At 45.8% G+C, this 18,877-nt stretch overlaps 1 protein-coding gene across 3 annotated transcripts in view; it reads left to right on the top strand.

Moving 5' to 3' along the window:
* SLC12A6 (solute carrier family 12 member 6) overlaps window positions 1-18,877 on the top strand; it is a 103,381-nt gene that overhangs the window by 58,071 nt on the left and 26,433 nt on the right. For all 3 annotated transcript variants that reach the window (XM_063913469.1, XM_063913468.1, XM_063913470.1), the window contains 7 exons: window positions 1,782-1,839; window positions 1,912-2,086; window positions 3,153-3,271; window positions 6,161-6,259; window positions 7,305-7,424; window positions 7,564-7,668; window positions 8,828-8,996. In XM_063913469.1, coding sequence (XP_063769539.1) covers window positions 1,782-1,839; window positions 1,912-2,086; window positions 3,153-3,271; window positions 6,161-6,259; window positions 7,305-7,424; window positions 7,564-7,668; window positions 8,828-8,996 — 845 coding nt within the window. The remainder of the gene's footprint in view (window positions 1-1,781; window positions 1,840-1,911; window positions 2,087-3,152; window positions 3,272-6,160; window positions 6,260-7,304; window positions 7,425-7,563; window positions 7,669-8,827; window positions 8,997-18,877) is intronic.

Genomic DNA, 18,877 nt, shown 5'->3' with positions numbered 1-18,877 from the left:
TGATATTGCATGTTAATACATGCTGCGAATGGCTCCTGCACTTTTAGGTTGATTGGTGACTCCACTAAGGGTTATCCAGTTTTCTAATCCATTCCAATAGATTTTTGAATATGGATGACGACTTCACACACATGTCAATGTTTGCTGTATTTGCAGAATCTATAAAGAACAAAGTTCTCTGGCACTGACAAGATATTTACATTCAAGCCTTTTAATGTAGCAAGATAGAGTGCTAATTGTGTACAGTATTTGACACTTTATATGTGGTTGATCAAATTCCTTACTCACCAGTCTTGTGAGCCATGTATAAATCAGGAATGTCCAAGCAATAACTTCATTCCTTTATTATTGCTTGGACATTCCTGATTTATACATGGCTCATAGGACTGGTGAGTAAGGAATTTGATCAACCACATATAAAGTGTAAAATACACAATTACCTTTGCGCCGTGTTACATGAAAAGGCTTGTATGCGCTAGAGATCATTTTCTGTATAGATTTTCTTTAAGAGGGGTCTCCTAAAACCGCAGATTATGTTATATACTCCTCGGTGCCTTATTATTTCAGCTGTATTTTGCAGAATGCCAGCAATTTTAAGATAAACTCTTTCTTCGTGGACATTTTATTCCATGGACATACCTTGCAAAGTGTGTAATAGGAAAACCAGTGCTTTAATTTTGAAAGCAGCAAAAAAATACGATTTGATCTAGCAGGATGAGGTTATTGAAAAGGAAATAAGAGAATGGAGAGAACATTCATCTACACCGCAAAATGACTTGATTTTCGTACCAACTCTGGGCTGGCGGAAACTGGGTGGACTAATACTCCAGTTTTCTTGGGAGCGCCTTGTGCCTTCCAATTGCACTGCATTCTAGAAGTTTATTTCTAGGTGCATGTTGAGTTATGTTAAACAAAGCTTTAAACACACAAAAGGGGAAATTCAATTAGGCGTGAGGTTTAGCTTGCAACATAACATGTAGACCTTGCGCCCAATTTTGGATTACTGTGGGTATACGTGCTCCCAATACCCACAGTTTACAGTTTCAAAAGAATGCACAGGGGTTTGCAGAGCTGAAAACCCAGCGGTGTGCTAATATTTAAAAGAAAAAAAAAGGCACCGGCCTGTTGGTCTCCTCGGATCCCAGTGGTTTCCCTCCATATTTGCATTGGGGAGGGTCTGCCTCCGGGGGGAAGGGGGGGGGATACACACACACACCATGGGTCAGAGACAAACTCATGCCACACACAAACTCATGCCACACACACATACACAAATACATTACACTCGCCGCTGTTGCAGGAGTCCGGATCCCGACGCTGGAGAAGACACCACTTCGGAAAGTGGATAATAACTTACTAATTAAGCTAAATGGAAATTTCAAGCTGCTTAATTAGTCCTTAGCAATTTTAGGAAAAATCAGACTTGCTCTGGATGTGCGTGAAAAAAGAAGCAGTAATTTGTATAGACATCACCACGTCTAATTTTTTTCTAGAATTGAGTAGGGAAACCCTGCAGGGTATTTTAAATTTCTCGCTCTTAATTGAATTCCCTCCCATGTGTCCTGCTGTTACTTTACTTTTGCAAGTGAATGAGTGGTGACTGAGTAGAATTGGGAGAGAAACTGAAGAGTAATGGACCGGCTGCTTCTGATGTGACACTTATGTTTTGTGATGTGACATTTATGTTTTGCAAAGTGCAACACTTCACAGTTTCCCACCTCCCCTCATACTTAACTGCATAGGATGTTGAGTTACTTCCTTTGACTCTGAGTGGGTTTCAGATCTCAGTAATGTCATCCTGTTTGGAGCCTGTATCGATGGAGTGGTGCTTAGAGACAAGTAAGTATGGAGGGATCAGTGGCTTGAGCAGCTGGTTTGTATAAAATGACAATGAGGACATGTCTTCTGCAGGTTTGGAGATGCAGTCAAAGGTACCCTTGTGGTAGGAGCACTGTCATGGCCATCACCTTGGGTCATAGTGATTGGATCTTTCTTCTCCACCTGCGGAGCTGGACTTCAGAGCCTTACTGGAGCCCCTCGCCTGCTGCAGGCTATTGCAAAGGATGGAATCATCCCCTTTCTGCGGGTGAGAGCGGAAAGAAACACCCTACTGACTTACAGCATGCTGATCATATTTCTTTTGGGGAACAGAGATGAGACTGTAAGAGAGACCATGACAAGGGACAAGGACAGATGTAGTGACTCAGTGAAAATAATGCAGAAAATACATTTATAGAGAAATGCTATATCATATATGAAAAGACACTATCGGGGTGTTGCCTTATTTTTTTTTTTTTTTTTAAATTTCAACTAGAAATGGCCTGTGATGGTATATCACACATTTTAATTTTAATTTAATTTAGAGTTGAGCCCTGTCACTGAGTCCTTGTGCAAAATTCAGTTGTCAGCTGTTTAAAAACCACTTGCACTTATTAAAGGGTTTTTGTGACATAATCTGTGTCTCTCTATGTGACTTAATTTGTGTCTCTCTCTATGTGACATCTGTGTCTTTCTATGTGACATCATCTGTGTCTATCTGACATCATCTATGTCTCACTCTATGTGACATCATCTGTGGGTCTTAGTCTATGTGACATCATCTGTCTCACACTATGTGACATCAATTATGTTTTACTGTATGACATCATCTGTGTCTATCTGACATCATCTATGTCTTACTCTATATGACATCATCTTTGTCTTGGTCTATGTGACATTATCTGTGTGTCTTAGTCTATGTGACATCTGTGTCTCACTCTATGACATCATTTATATCTCGCTCTGTGACATCATTTATGTCTCACGCTATGTGACATCATCTATGTCTTACTCTATCGTACTTTGTGACATCATCTGTGTCATAATCTACAGTATATCTCTCTCTGTGACATCATCTATGTCTTACTCTATGTTGTACACTATGTGACATCACTTATGTCTCATTCTATGTGTATCTGTGTCATAATCTTACTCTGTGTAACACTATCTATATCTTACTAATTTAAAATACTGATCACAATTTGGAGTGTTTATATGCTGTGCTTTAATTGTAAAGTAAAACGCGTCCATGTGACACTACACCAAAAACAAAGCCTGTTAAGATGATGACTAACCTATACCTAACATGCTATTTTTTGTCTCCCCATACAAAGGTGTTTGGACATGGAAAAAGTAATGGGGAGCCTACGTGGGCTCTGCTCCTCACAGCTGTGATTGCGGAGTTAGGGATCTTGATTGCCTCTTTGGATCTGGTAGCACCAATCCTGTCCATGTATGTGATGTTATCATCTGACTACCATAAGAAGTCACTGACCTCACTGAGCTACATAGAAGATTCATATATAATATTATTAAATAAAATCTTGACATGTTTAGAAGACACAGGCGCATACTTCAAAGAGGTCACTAGTTTATGGTATCTGTTCAGATGATCAACAATGTTAAGGTCAACACTCATTAGGTCGACCACTATTGGTCGACATAGACAAATGGTCGACACATGAAAAGCTCGATATGAGTATTTCACATTTTTTTTCTTTTTTGGAATTTTTCCATGCTTTTACGATCCACGTGGACTACGATTGGGAATGGTAACCTGTGCCAAGCGCAGCAGTAGTGGAGCAAGGGGACGCGGTGCACTAATTGGGGTTCCCCATCACTTTATGCAGAAAACGACACCAAAAAAAGTGAATGTCGACCTTTCCATGTGTCGACCTTTCAGGTGTCGACCATTTGTCCATGTCGACCATGTCAGTGTTGACCAATAGTGATCGACCTAATGAGTGATGACTTTAACATTGTCGACCATTCATACCGGACCCTAGTTTATGCCCCTACAAGTGTATTTTAGCCACAGCTCTGCCCTCCCTGGCAACCAACTCCATGGGGCTTAGATATAGCCTGGCCCCATCTGTAATGTTTGTGTGCTTACAGTCACAGAAGAGCCATCCTTATTTGAAAACAATTTTTAATGTGGTATTAGAATGCGTGGTGACTTATGTACTTTGGATAAATGTGTTGCCCAGCAACCGTGGAGTAGCAAGTCTCAGATGCTGCAGAATTTGGCAAGACATTTTCCTAGCCACATTTGCATGGGTTTTGTAATACAGTAGATACTGCTTTCTCCACTGTGAGGTTATGCAGTTTATGCTTAGTACACCATTAGTGTTAATGTTTGAGTGCAGAGGTGGATGAGTCTGCATTTCCTGGGCTGTGTTTGGAGCATTGCCTGTGTGACACTGGCTTAGTGATGGGAATACTGGTTTGGAAAGTAGATTGCCCAGATAATGTATGTTCTGGAACATAGCCACTACAAGTTGTTCTAAAGTTTGAGCGCTTGGGATTCCGGCGTCGGCATGGTGACCGCCGGGATCCCGAGCGCCGGTCACATGACTGCATCCCATCTATAGACATAGTTTCATAGATTGAGTCACTTGCACAGTTTCCCATATTGTATTTCATAGTGTGTCTGTGTGCTGTGCACTTATGCACTCTTCGTCTTCGTCTTCCCTTCGTCTGTATGACTCCGGCATATATCTGGTCAGTGACTCAGGCTGCACTCGCTGGAGTAATTGTTGCTGCCACTACAGCAAAATATGGGAAAAAATATGTGCTACAGATTTGTATTACAGTGCTCAGGATCACACAGATTCCTAGTCATAAATGCAGTTATTTTCCTATATGTCCCCATGATTTGTCAGTATGAAAGTGATTGCCACTTTTTTTACATTTACAACTTCATAAGCGGCAATCTAAAATGTCAGTTTTTTTTTTTTTTTTTGCTTGTCAAACTTTCTGTATCCTGTTTGTCCATAGAGCAACACTGTTTGCATGTCTTGTGTTTGATACAGCACGGGTTGGTGTGTGTGCTGCACAGGACTGTGTATTTGAGGTCTAGTGTATCTGAACAATCAAAAAGTCCATGAATTACAAAGTATCAGCCAATGTCTTAGTGCTCCCGAGTAAGGAATAGTTCAGTAGCCAGAAAAAGAGAGAAAAGTACTCAGATCAATGGGGCACTCAGATTACCGTATATACTCGAATATAAGCCGAGGCACCTAATTTTACCACAAAAACCTGGGAAAACTTATTGACTCGAGTATAAGCCTAGGGTGGGAACTGCAGCTCTAGCCGTACACAGCCCTCATACTGCCAGATATGCCCCCACAGTGCCAGATATGCCCCCACAGTGCCAGATATGCCCTCATAGTGCCAGATATGCTCTCATACTGCCAGATATGCCCCCACAGTACCAGATATGCCCCCACAGTACCAGATATGCCCACACAGTATCAGATATGCCCCCACACTGCCAGATATGCCCCCACACTGTCAGATATGCCCCCACAGTGCCAGATATGCCTCCACAGTGCCAGATATGCCCTCATACTGCCAGATATGCCCTCATAGTGGCAGATATGCCCCCACACTGCCAGATATGCCCCCACACTGCCAGATATGCCCTCACACTGCCAGATATGCCTTCATACTGCCAGATATGCCCCCACAGTGCCAGATATGCCCTCATAGTGCCAGATATGCCCCCACAGTGCCAGATATGCCCTCATACTGCCAGATATGCCCTCACACTGCCAGATATGCCCCCACAGTGCCAGTTATGCCCTCATACTGCCAGATATGCCCCCTCAGTGCCTCATATGCCCTCCCCCCCCAAAGTGCCAAATATGCTCCCCCAGTGCTAGGTATAACTTCTGCCGCTCCCGCGCTGTCTTGTGAAGGAGGGACACAGAGGGCACAGTGCGTGCCTCTCCTGTGCCCCTCCTGCGTCTCCGGCGGCCGCGGCGGGTCTGTTAAATGAAGTGCCGGTTCGTGAGCCAATCAGAGCTCACGAACAGGTACTTCACTTAATAGACCCACCGGAGACGCAGGAGGGACACAGGAGAGGTGCGCGCTGTGCCCTCCGTGTCCCTCCTTCCACTGACTCGAGTATAAGCCGAGGGGGAGGGGGGGGGGGGGGGTGTTTCAGCACAAAAAAAAGTGCTGATAAAATCGGCTTATACTCGAGTATATACGGTACCGGTACCAGTATGTATTTTCAAAGACTGGTCTGTATCTGCTGTCCAGCGTTTGCCATATAGGCAGTGAATTTTTATAGTGCCTGGGCACTGACCATCCTGCACTCCAATCTCATTCATCCTAGGTTTTTCCTCATGTGTTACCTCTTTGTGAACTTGGCCTGTGGATTACAGACTCTGCTACACTCTCCCAATTGGCGACCCCGCTTCCAGTATTATCACTGGTAAGTAAGTCATACAATTAACCACTATTAGCTGCTATTTCTATAATCCAGATTTTGTCCATACTGGCACAGCCATTGCTGACAGATTTGAGGAGCTTTTTGTTCTGAATTTAAATAATAGGAATATTTTAATGAATCCACTGTCTTATATTTAATGTTGCTCTTTTAGTGTTACCTTACTGTGAGTGCCACCTTTTTCTTTGCCTTACCAGCACCTGTTCCATTGAGCTAGCTTCTACACGTGTCCTCATACACCTAGCCTCAATACGCAATGTGCCGTGACCTGACAAAGCCTAGCGCTCCGAGACCATCTTTTTCTTTACATTTTAGTCACATTGAAGATGCAGCAAAAAGTCACTCACAGTGTGCCACAGACTATAGGCTGCGACTTTAGCTGCACAGGAATAAATTGTAAACATGTAGAAAGTCCCAGATGAAGCACAGCGGAACTTGGCATGAGAAAAAGAAGTGTCCGCTGCAGCGTAGCACTTCATATACAGATTCAGACACACTCGCACACAGAGGTGCAAATATATTGTAATCTAGGAAAGTAGCTTTGTCAGATCCAGTTCTTATTTGTGGGAATAAAACACACATTTTGAGCAAATAAGACGCTCGGCGCAGCTGAGTCGCCCGTGACCTGGTGCATCGAGAGGAACTATTTGGCTATACCTACTGCACATAGAGAATATTGAGCCAAGTAAGTTTTTAAACTGACTTAAGCTGGGTACACATTGGAGCGCTGTCATTCCAAAATGCTGTTTAGGAACGACATATCGCTTATATTGCTCAGTGTGTACAAAGGATTGCGCAGTCGTGCTGCACATCAAAGCTAGCGTCCGTCGACCTTGTTTATGCTAATGAAGGACGGAACATGGTTGTTCTGTTCTTCATTAAGTGTGTACTGGGAATTCCACCTGACTGGCATTTGTTCCGATGTCAGAATGAATGGCCGTCGCTTCACTGTGTACTTAGCTTTACTCTTACAGTTCTATACAATTATTTTTAACGTAATTCTATATAACCATGTTTTTCCCCATTGTAGGACCTTATCTTTCTTGGGTATGGCACTCTGTCTGGCTCTAATGTTCATTTCCTCCTGGTATTATGCCATCATTTCCATGGTGATTGCAGGAATGATCTACAAGTATATAGAGTATCATGGGTGAGCATTCTGTGGTTTTCATCCTTTCCTGCAAACTATTCTCTTTTCCTAATACATTGCTGCCCCCTGTTGCTACAGGAGAGTATTACTTTCTTCCTTTTATTCTGCAACTCTTATCTCTCCTACTGTATGTGTACAGAGCTGAAAAGGAATGGGGAGATGGGATACGAGGGCTTTCTCTAAGTGCAGCACGCTTTGCTTTACTGCGACTGGAGGAAGGACCGCCACACACTAAAAACTGGAGGTAAATTAATTTAACATCCATTTACTGTATGTAGTGCCAGTATAGTTTGTTGAGTTTTAGACAGAGAGGTAAGATGTCCTTGCTCGTAAATTTACAATCTAGAAAATAAAAGGAGTTTAATACAAGGATAATCGCTATATATTGCGTATTGGCCCAGCCACATTGTCAGGGTAAAAAGTATTTGGTGGGCTATATGATCGGGATGTAGTTATATTGCCAGCAGTCGGGATCCCGGCGGTCAGGATACCGACGCCGGAATCCCAACTACTGACCATGCTGCCCGCCGGAATCCCGGCTAATAGGGGCTATTCCCACTCGTTAGTGTCCACGACACTCATAGAGTGGGAATAGAACCTGTGGTGAGTGCAGCGAGCCACCTAGCCCGCAAGGAGCTTCATTGCGCTCCCCCCCCCGTCGGCATTCTAGCAGCCAGGAACCCGGCGTCGGTATGTTGACCGCTGGGATCCCGGCCGCCAGCATCCCAACCCAAACCGATATGTTCAAATTAAACGACAAAGTTAGTTTGGGGTCAGTTGGTTGTAAAGTGATATGTGTACTATGTGGAGGGGAGGTAAATTGTAGAATAGCTTATGGAAGTTATGTGGGTGATAAGCTTACCTGCAGAGATGAGTTGCAGGGAACGTTTGAAGGTATGGAGGCTATTAGAACGTATTATGCATGGGAGGGCTTTCTACAGATTGAGAAAATGCCTGTAACAGGAATGTCTGTGACAGGTAATGAGTGTGGATGAGGGATGGAGAGTGGAGGGGTTTTGTACAGAGTGGAGGGGTCGAGCTGTGTGAGATGCTGAGACAAGTGAAGAAATAAACGTTGGTGTCGTTTTGTTGATAGCCTTATATGTAAATAATCATTTTATATTGCATGTAGTAAAATAGAGGCAACTAATTTAGTGACTGAGAGCGGAGCAGAAGATGAAGGTCTTACAGGGAAAATGAATCTAGACCCTGCATTCAAAATAGATTGTGGGTGTGTGTGTCTGATTTGGGGAAGAACAGTATGGAGGTATATGAACAGTATGTTGCAATAGCCAATGTGGGAGACAATGAGTGTATGAATTAGAGTTTTGTCTTTTGTATGAGATATGTGCATATTCTTGAGCTTTGTCATATATTTTATCTAAATATTTCCTGCTACGTAGACCCCAGCTCCTTGTCCTGGTGAAGCTAGACTCTGATCTCCATGTCTCGCAGCCACGCCTTCTCTCTTTTGCTTCTCAACTGAAGGCTGGAAAAGGTTTAACCATCGTCGGATCAGTGTTGCTTGGGGATTACTTGGAGAATTATGCAGAGGCTCTGGCAGCAGAGCAGGTACAGTAGCCTTCTTGCCACTTTGACTTTTTGTGTTGAGTATTTTTAATGAAAATGTTTCACTAATTAGAAAATAATAAAAACCGTACAAACACAAAAACAAATAGTCAACAGAGTCACAAGCACAAATGTGGCACACAAGAAAGGAGGACAATCAGAGGAGCAGGCAACATAGGCAACCAAATGTATGAGCAATACAGAAACAATAGAGATATGTAGTATTAATACACTGCTCAAAAAATAAAGGGAACACTAAAATAACACATCCTAGATCTGAATGAAATATTCTTATTAAATACTTTGTTCTTTACATAGTTGAATGTGCTGACAACAAAATCACACAAAAATTATCAATGGAAATCAAATTTATTAACCCATGGAGGTCTGGATTTGGAGTCACACTCAAAATTAAAGTGGAAAAACACACTACAGGCTGATCCAACTTTGATGTAATGTCCTTAAAACAAGTCAAAATGAGGCTCAGTAGTGTGTGTGGCCTCCACGTGCCTGCATGACCTCCCTACAACGCCTGGGCATGCTCCTGATGAGGTGGCGGATGGTCTCCTGAGCGATCTGCTCCCAGACCTGGACTAAAGCATCCGCCAAGTCCTGGACAGTCTGTGGTGCAACGTGGCGTTGGTGGATGGAGCGAGACATGATGTCCCAGATGTGCTCAACTGGATTCAGGTCTGGGGAACGGGCGGGCCAGTCCATAGCATCAATGCCTTCGTCTTGCAGGAACTGCTGACACACTCCAGCCACATAAGGTCTAGCATTGTCTTGCATTAGGAGAAACCCAGGGCCAACCGCACCAGCATATGGTCTCACAAGGGGTCTGAGGATCTCATCTCTGTACCTAATGGCAGTCAGGCTACCTCTGGCGAGCACATGGAGGGCTGTGCGGCCCCCCAAAGAAATGCCACCCCACACCATTACTGACCCACTGCCAAACCGGTCATGCTGGAGGATGTTGCAGGCAGCAGAACGTTCTCCTTGGCGTCTCCAGACTCTGTCACGTCTGTCACATGTGCTCAGTGAGAACCTGCTTTCATCTGTGAAGAGCACAGGGCGCCAGTGGCGCATTTGCCAATCTTGGTGTTCTCTGGCAAATGCCAAACGTCCTGCACGGTGTTGGGCTGTAAGCACAACCCCCACCTGTGGACGTCGGTCCCTCATACCACCCTCATTGAGTCTGTTTCTGATCGTTTGAGTAGACACATGCACATTTGTGGCTTGCTGGAGTTCATTTTGCAGGGCTCTGGCAGTGCTCCTCCTGTTCCTCCTTGCACAAAGGCGGAGGTAGTGGTCCTGCTGCTGGGTTGTTGCCCTCCTACGGCCTCCTCCACGTCTCCTGATGTACTGGCCTGTCTCCTGGTAACGCCTCCATGCTCTGGACACTACGCTGACAGACACAGCAAACCTTCTTGCCACAGCTCGCATTGATGTGCCATCCTGGATGAGCTGCACTACCTGAGCCACTTGTGTGGGTTGTAGACTCCGTCTCATGCTACTACTAGAGTGAAAGCACCGCCAGCTTTCAAAAGTGACCAAAACATCAGCCAGAAAGCATAGGAGCTGAGAAGTGGTCTGTGGTCACCACCTGCAGAACAACTCCTTTATTGGGGGTGTCTTGCTAATTGCCTATAATTCCCACCTGATGTCTATTCCATTTGCACAACAGCATGTGAAATTGATTGTCAATCAGTGTTGCTTCCTAAATGGACAGTTTGATTTCACAGAAGTGTGATTGACTTGGAGTTAAATTGTGTTGTTTAAGTGTTCCCTTTATTTTTTTTGAGCAGTGTATATAGGAGCATAAAGCACAATGCATCAAATAACAAAAGCAGCGGAGACACAGGATACAAAAACACACATTAGGGTGTAGGGGAGTGTGAGTCCAGAGCATATCGAGACAATTACCAGAGGACCCAGACCCTCAAACTTGAGCATGCTGAGCCATCCAGGTCTGAGCAAGACACATCCTGGCCAACACAAAGAGATTGTTTAACGTACAGCTGCATGGACAATAGTAAAAAGGAGGTATTGAGGAATATAAACTGGAGAATCATCAAGTTCACTCTGTCCGTGACCGTGGGGGGAAGCCACTGCCAGACATGAGAATTAGCCTTCAGAAACTCAGTCTGGAGTTGCAGACTCAAAGTTACATATTCATCCAGAGAATGAGTAATCTGAATACCTAAGTATTTAAACTGCATACAACACGACCAGAGTCGTCAGGAGAAGCCCTGACCGCACAAGCTAACAGCTCTATAGCAATGGAGCCGACCTTTTCTAGTGCCCCCACCCACCTCAAAGGAACAAAACCATTTACAGAGGCCCTAGCAGTAGAACAAGAGTAGAGGAGCTGTACCCATGCTAAAAACCTGGGATCTACAGAAACTTTAGACAGCACATATCATAAATATGGCCATTCCACAGAGTCTTATGCCTTGGCAGCATCCAGGGACACAGCAAAGATATCCTCCATCCCCTCACCAGCAATTTATAAATAGGTATAGAAGTGTCGGAGATTTACCGCAGTCGAGCGTCCCAGCTTGAAGTCAGTTAGGACAAGGAGACACTTTATTAAGTCAAAGCACTAAAATTTTCTACAGGATTTTGACTTAGGTTGACAATAAGGAGATAAAGTGGTAAGAGTCATTACCACACTTGGGGATCACACTATCAAAGCCTCTACCATGGAGCAGGGTAGAGAGCCTGCTTCCAGGAGAGCCATTTAAATTTCTAACTTGAGGACAAAATAAACAAGAGGGTCTTATAGAGTTGTATTGGGAGCCCATTAACCCCCAGTGTCTTGTGAACAGGGAAAGATTCAATAGCATCTTCAACTTCCGCAGGAGTGATAGGAGAATCTATATACAAATGGCTGGAATTCGATAGTGTTGTAAACACAAGATAGGAAGTTAATTCTGACATAGAACCAGAGATTTAAAAAATGGTTTTGAACACTACAGCAATGGACGGGATATCATAATGAACTTTCCCAACTGTAGCCACCAATCTATGCACGGTAGTATGAGAAACAGCAGCCTTGGCCATATAAGAATCAGAATCCGCTTTATTGGCCAGGTATACTTGTGTATACTATGAATTTGTCTTTGGTTTGCTATACAACAGCCAAGTAGGTAACAGATAAGCAGGTGGGGGGGAAGTAAAGTTGTACAGATAGGCAGTGGTGTATTTAGGGGTCCGAGCGCCCCTGGCAAAGTAAAGGACTGGTGCCCCCCATATTTGAAATAGGGAAGGCACGTGTGCCAAAAAAGGGGCATGGCCACTCAATAATACCCCAATTCAAATTACACCACAATAGTGTGCCTTACTCACATTACACCGCACAGTAATGTACATTATTCACATTATGCTACACAGTAGTACCAGAGGTGTATCTAGAGAGGAGGGGACCCATGAGCAGACTCCATGTTTGGACCCCCTCCTCTCTCATAGTCATCACCGCAGCTGCTAGCACTCTGAGCGCTGTAGACTCTGGCACCGTGTAATTTTTTCAAAGTCCTACGCATGCGCTGTAGACGCTGGCACTATGCCAGAGTCTCTACTGCTCAGTTCGCTAGCAGCGGCGGTGACGGCTACAGGAGAGGAGTGGGCCCACACACAGTCAGCGATGGACTCAGGAAAGGTAAGTATAGGAGAAATGGGTGCGGTGTGGGCCCCCCTGGACTCAGGGGCCCGTGTGCACAGCACACACTGCACCCATTATAGATACGCACTGAGTACTACCCCTTATACACATTATGCCACACAGTAGTGCCAATATATATGGGAAGGTGTGCACGCTCCTGGGAAAGTGTGCGTGGCCTCACAAATTTATATTATGATATCAAACTATAAATATATAATTACACCCCCTATACATGCACACACACAATTAGCAGCCTTACACACAATGGCCCTCATTCCGAGTTGTTCGCTCGCTAGCTGCTTTTAGCAGCAGTGCAAATGCTAGGCCGCCGCCCTCTGGGAGTGTATCTTAGCTTAGCAGAAGTCCGACCAAAAAGGATTGCAGCATTGCTACAAAAAAAGATTGTGCAGTTTCAGAGTAGCTCGAGACTTACTCCTACCTAGCGATCACTTCAGAATGTTTCGTTCCTGGTTTGACGTCACAAACACGCCCTGCATTCGTCCAGCCACACCTACGTTTCCCCAGCCACTCCTGCGTTTTTATCCGACACGCCTGCGTTTTTTCACACACTCCCCGAAAACGGCCAGTTACCACCCAGAAACACCCACTTCCTGTCAATCACTCTGTGGCCAGCAGTGCGACTGAAAAGCGTTGCTAGACCTTGTGTGAAACTACATCGGCTTTTGTGAAAGTACGACGCGCGTGCGCACTGCGCACCATACGTATGCGCAGAAGTGACACTTTTTCACTTAATCGCTGCGCTGCGAACGAAAGCAGCTAGCGATCAACTCGGAATCAGGGCCCATACCCACAGTGTCAGATGCACATAATGTCCCCCAGTATAGTGCCAGTTACACATAATGACCCCAGTAGTGCAGTGCCAGATACACCTAATGCCTCCGAGTATAGTGCCAAATACACATATGCTCCCACAGTGCCAGATACACGTACAGTATGCTCCCATAGTACCAGACACTCGTATGCCTCCACAGTGCCGGACACTCAAATGCCCCCACAGTGCCAGATACATGTATGCCCCCACAGTACCAGATACATGTATGCCCCCACAATGCCAGATACACGTATGCCCCCACAGTGCCAGATACACGTCTGCCCCCTCAGTGCCAGATACACGTATGCCCCCACAGTGCCAGATACACGCATGCCCCCACAGTGCCAGATACACGCATGCCCCCACAGTGCCAGATACACATATGCCCCCACAGTGCCAGACACACATATTCCCCCATGTTGATTTTACTATTAAAGGCAGCACATTTAGGTAGATTCACTTTTAGAGGCAGCAGCTAGCGCCCACCCACATGTAGTTCCTCAGAAACAGGGATGCCCATTAATGATCAAAGAATACAGCAACAGCCACTGTAATTGGCACCGGGGTCCAGCACCACAATACAAACAAGAAACTCTACATACTGTAAACGACACCTCCCAGCAGCAGCCGCTTCTGCATGCCGTGATCATTACTGGGCATCCATGCTGGTGAGGAACTACACGAGGGTGGGGGGGATAGCTTCTGCCTCTAAAAATGAATCTACGGTACCTACTGCCCGCGGGTGGCACCTCTGGATGGCGCCCCTCCTCGACTGGCGCCCCTGGCAAGTGCCATCCTGCCCAATAGGAAGATACACCCCTGCAGATAGGTATACCGTAGGGACACAAGTGAGTTACATGTACGTCTAGTCAGTCAATGTTCAGGAGTTCAGCAGGCGAACCACTTGGGGAAAGAAACTTTTGAGGCTTCTAGTGGACCCGGCGGGGACGGCCCTGTAACGCCTGCCTGAAGGAAGCAAGTTAAACATGCTGTGGCCGGGGTGTAGCTGGTCCTTTACTATCTTCGTTGCCCGCTTTTTAGCTCTGGACAGGTACAGGTCCTGGATTGAGGGAAGGTTGGCCCTGATGATCTTCTCTGCGGTTCTGACCACCTTTTGGAGCTTGCATCTGTCCATCACGCTGGCGGAGCCGTACCATACCAGTATCGAGGAGCACAGTACTAACTCCACAATCGCGGTGTAGAAGAGGAGCAGAAGCTTCTGTGGGATGTTGAACTTCCTTAGTTGCATGAGGAAGAACAACCTCTGCTGCGCTTACCCGACAGTGGCGTCAGCGTTGGACCTCCATTTAAGGTCTCGGGAGGTTGTGGTCCCTAGGAACTTGAAGGAGTCCACTAGCAATACCACACTGTCAGCAGTTGTTAGCGGAGGTGCACTAGCTGACTTCTTCCTGAAGTCCACTATAATCTCGACAGTTTTGAGGGAGTTGAGCTCAAGGTTGTTGTGGCTGCACCACTGGGCCAACCGGTCTACTTCCCGTCTATAGGCCGATTCGTCCCCGTCCTTGATGAGGCCGATGACGGTGGTGTCGTCAGCGAATTTGATGATCTACACTGATTGCGCCTCTGAGGTGCATTCATTTGTGTACAGGGAGAAGAGCAGGGGTGAGAGGATAAAGCCCTGAAGGGCCCCTGTACTAATGGACTGTGCTTGAGAGGTGAAGTCCCCCGCTTTTACCACCTGTGTCCTTTCTGTCAGGAAGTGTACTTTCCAGGAACAGGTAGCTTCTGGAACCCCTAGGCGAAGTAATTTGGGGTGAAGAATGCTGGGGACGATTGTATTGAAGGCTGAGCTGAAATCGACAAACAGGACCCTCGCGTAGATACCGGGATTGTGTAGGTGCTGTAGAATGTAGTGCAAGGCCCAGGTTGACTGCATCCTCAACACACCGATTCGATTGATAGGCGAACTGTAGGGGGTCCAGTTGGGGTCCAGTCATAGTTTTTAGGTGTTTCCATTTCTTAAAAGTCTTGACGACAGGCTTAACTGCTCTCAGCTTCTATGTATAGGTAGGGAGTAGGTGGACAATGCATTGGTCAGATAGGCCGAGTGCAGCATGCTGGATAGACCGGAAGGCGGACTTGAGGGTAGTGTAGCAGTGGTCAAGGGTGCGCCCTTCCCTAGTGGGACACGAGACTTATTGTTTGTGCTTAGGTAGCTCCTTGCTCAGATTAGTTCTGTTGAGTCGTGAAAAAAACAAAGGTATAGAATGTGTACAGGGTGCGCACTGTAGCAGCTTGGTAAAGTAGAGGACACACAGAGGTAACTCTCCAGAATACCTCCACCCAAAGAAGGGTTAAACAATTGCAAATAGATATGGTGCCAATACATACAACCAAGCGCGTCAATGGGAAAATAGCATCCCGGACCCACTGTCACGTGTGGTCCTGTCCCTAAGGATTTCCAATGTAGTGTTTAACCGACAAGGGAAAGAGAAATAAAGTGCATATAGTGAAGCACAATTTTAACTGGTTATGAAGCAAGGATAAAGTGCATGTAGTACAGCACAATAAAAACAGTTTTAATGGTACAACATAAAACAAATATAGCAGCATCAACGATATAGCAGCCAATGATATCCAGACAGGGAGTCCAATAAAGTGCAATTACCAGAAGCAGGTGGGAATAAGAGCATGTAAAGTTTGTAGGTCCACGACAACCACAGCAAACCGCTCACCGCTTTCCCTGGTCCTCCGTACTGGATCTCCCGGTTCAGTCTCAATTTGGATTAAGCCAACGCGTTTCTACCCTTATTCATCGGGTCTTTTTCAAGGCTTCCAGCGCTATATAATCCATTTCGTCCAGTCCCTCTATTTAAATGGAATCACTACCAATAGCCGTGCGGCGGGCGCAGGTGGCTCCTATACATTCATTCACTACACGTCCCATGAGCCCTTCCGCGCCTCGCCGTCACTTCCGCTTCCGTCTGTCACGTCTGGAACCATGGAGACCCGCCCTGACGCGTCCGTCTCCATGGAAACCCGCTCCGTCCGGCATAAGCAAAAGTCCCCAGCGGCTAGTGCAGATTGCTGTCCGGTATAGATGTTCTCACAAATCCCAGATCAAGTGTGCAGTTTGCAATAAAACACATCAGGGGAAATATAAAAGAAACCACTTAGTCAACCATATAATGTACAAGATATATTATCCTAATGGCCAGTAAAAATCCACAAAGTATTGTAAAATTAAAGTGCAACATGCAGGAAATAAAGTGCCAACATGGTATACACAGTCAGAAAGAGGGAGACAAAGGGAGAAAAGACCCTGGTCACAGGAACCATTTTAAAATGGTTCCTGTGGTTTCTGTGACCCGGGTCTTTTCTCCCTTTGTCTCCCTCTTTCTGACTGTGTATACCACGTTGGCACTTTATTTCCTGCATGTTGCACTTTAATTTTACAATACTTTGTGGATTTTTACTGGCCATTAGGATAATATATCTTGTACATTATATGGTTGACTAAGTGGTTTCTTTTATATTTCCCCTGATGTGTTTTATTGCAAACTGCACACTTGATCTGGGATTTGTGAGAACTTCTATACCGGACAGCAATCTGCACTAGCCGCTGGGGACTTTTGCTTATGCCGGACGGAGCGGGTTTCCATGGAGACGGACGCGTCAGGGCGGGTCTCCATGGTTCCAGACGTGACAGACAGAAGCGGAAGTGACGGCGAGGCGCGGAAGGGCTCATGGGACGTGTAGTGAATGAATGTATAGGAGCCACCTGCGCCCGCCGCACGGCTATTGGTAGTGATTCTATTTAAATAGAGGGACTGGACGAAATGGATTACATAGCGCTGGAAGCCTTGAAAAAGACCAGATGAATAAGGGTAGAAACGCGTTGGCTTAATCCAAATTAAGACTGAACCGGGAGATCCAGTACGGAGGACCAGGGAAAGCGGTCAGGGGTTTGCTGTGGTTGTCGTGGACCTACAAACTTTACATGCTCTTATTCCCACCTGCTTCTGGTAATTGCACTTTATTGGACTCCCTGTGTGAATATCATTGGCTGCTATATCGTTGATGCTGCTATATTTGTTTTATGTTGTACCATTAAAACTGTTTTTATTGCGCTGTACTACATGCACTTTATCCTTGCTTCATAACCAGTTAAAATTGCTTCACTATATGCACTTTATTTCTCTTTCCCTTGTCGGTTAAACACTACATTGGAAATCCTTAGGGACAGGACCACACGTGACAGTGGGTCCGGGATGCTATTTTCCCATTGACGCGCTTGGTTGTATGTATTGGCACCATATCTATTTGCAATAGTTCTGTTGAGACGCCCCGCACTATAAGCAGAGAGTCTGGGTGTTTTTGTTCTATGTCGGATATGCATGCAGCCAGGTGGTGCAGGACTTCCTTCACGCAGGCGAGGGGGGGGATGGGATGTGCACTCCCACAAAGACAACTGAGGCAAATTCCCAGGGGGAATAGAAGGGGTTGCAGTTGATACTTCTCCGGGTGATGGCTACATGATTTGCCTAGGATCATGACATTGGTGCACCATGTGTCGTTGATGTAGAAGCGTTTTTCCTGAGAGAACCTTGGAGCGATCGTCCCCAAAGAGACTGAAGCCCGGCAGAGACATCGGGTTGTCCGCAATATGGTCGTCCAGCAACGTCTTTGTAAAGCAGAGGACGTACGACCCTGTAATGCCTGACACTGCGCTGCCCAGAAGGAGGGACAGTTCATCAAACTTGTTTGCCAGTGAGCACACTTCGAGAGCAGGATCGCAGGAAGTGCAGACCGGTGCCCTCACCGCCGCCACCTCACTACGATGCCTGCGCGACAGCCTCTCCTCTGAGCCCAGGTCCTTCTACTAGGGCCGACATGAGGGCCTCTGTCATTCTCTTTCCAGGGCTGCCGATCCGCCTGCCAGTCGCCGTCTGGGCTGCGGGGGGCCGTGGCCGCTCGATCATCCACTTCGGCGTCTGCAACGTCTGCATCCCTGCCACATAGGGCAGGGCATAAATCTACCAGCCCTATCAGCTTGAACATAATAATCATGGGCCGAGAAATAAAGACCAGATGTAATGACGCCTGTTTTTTAATAGGGGCAATCACTTACAAGGCAAAACCATGCCTTGTAAATGATTGCCCCTTTAAAAAAAAAAAAAACGAGTTTGGCCAGCATACCGCACAGCCGCCGAACTCATAGAAACATAGAATTTGACTGCCAATAAGAACCACGTGTCCTATCTAGTCTGCCCCTTTTTTTTACCATATTTTTTATCTTAAACCTTTTTAGATCCTTATTTATTTGTAAGGATATCCTTATGTCTATCCCATGCATGTTTAAATTTCTCTACTGTCTTAGCCTCTACCACCTCGGATGGGAGGCTATTCCACTTGTACACTACCCTTTCT

The sequence above is a fragment of the Pseudophryne corroboree genome, chromosome 1 (assembly GCF_028390025.1).
Source record: "Pseudophryne corroboree isolate aPseCor3 chromosome 1, aPseCor3.hap2, whole genome shotgun sequence".
Classification (NCBI taxonomy): domain Eukaryota; kingdom Metazoa; phylum Chordata; class Amphibia; order Anura; family Myobatrachidae; genus Pseudophryne; species Pseudophryne corroboree.
The sequence above is the reverse complement of the archived record's forward strand: the minus strand, read 5'-3'. Positions and strand labels throughout refer to the sequence as shown.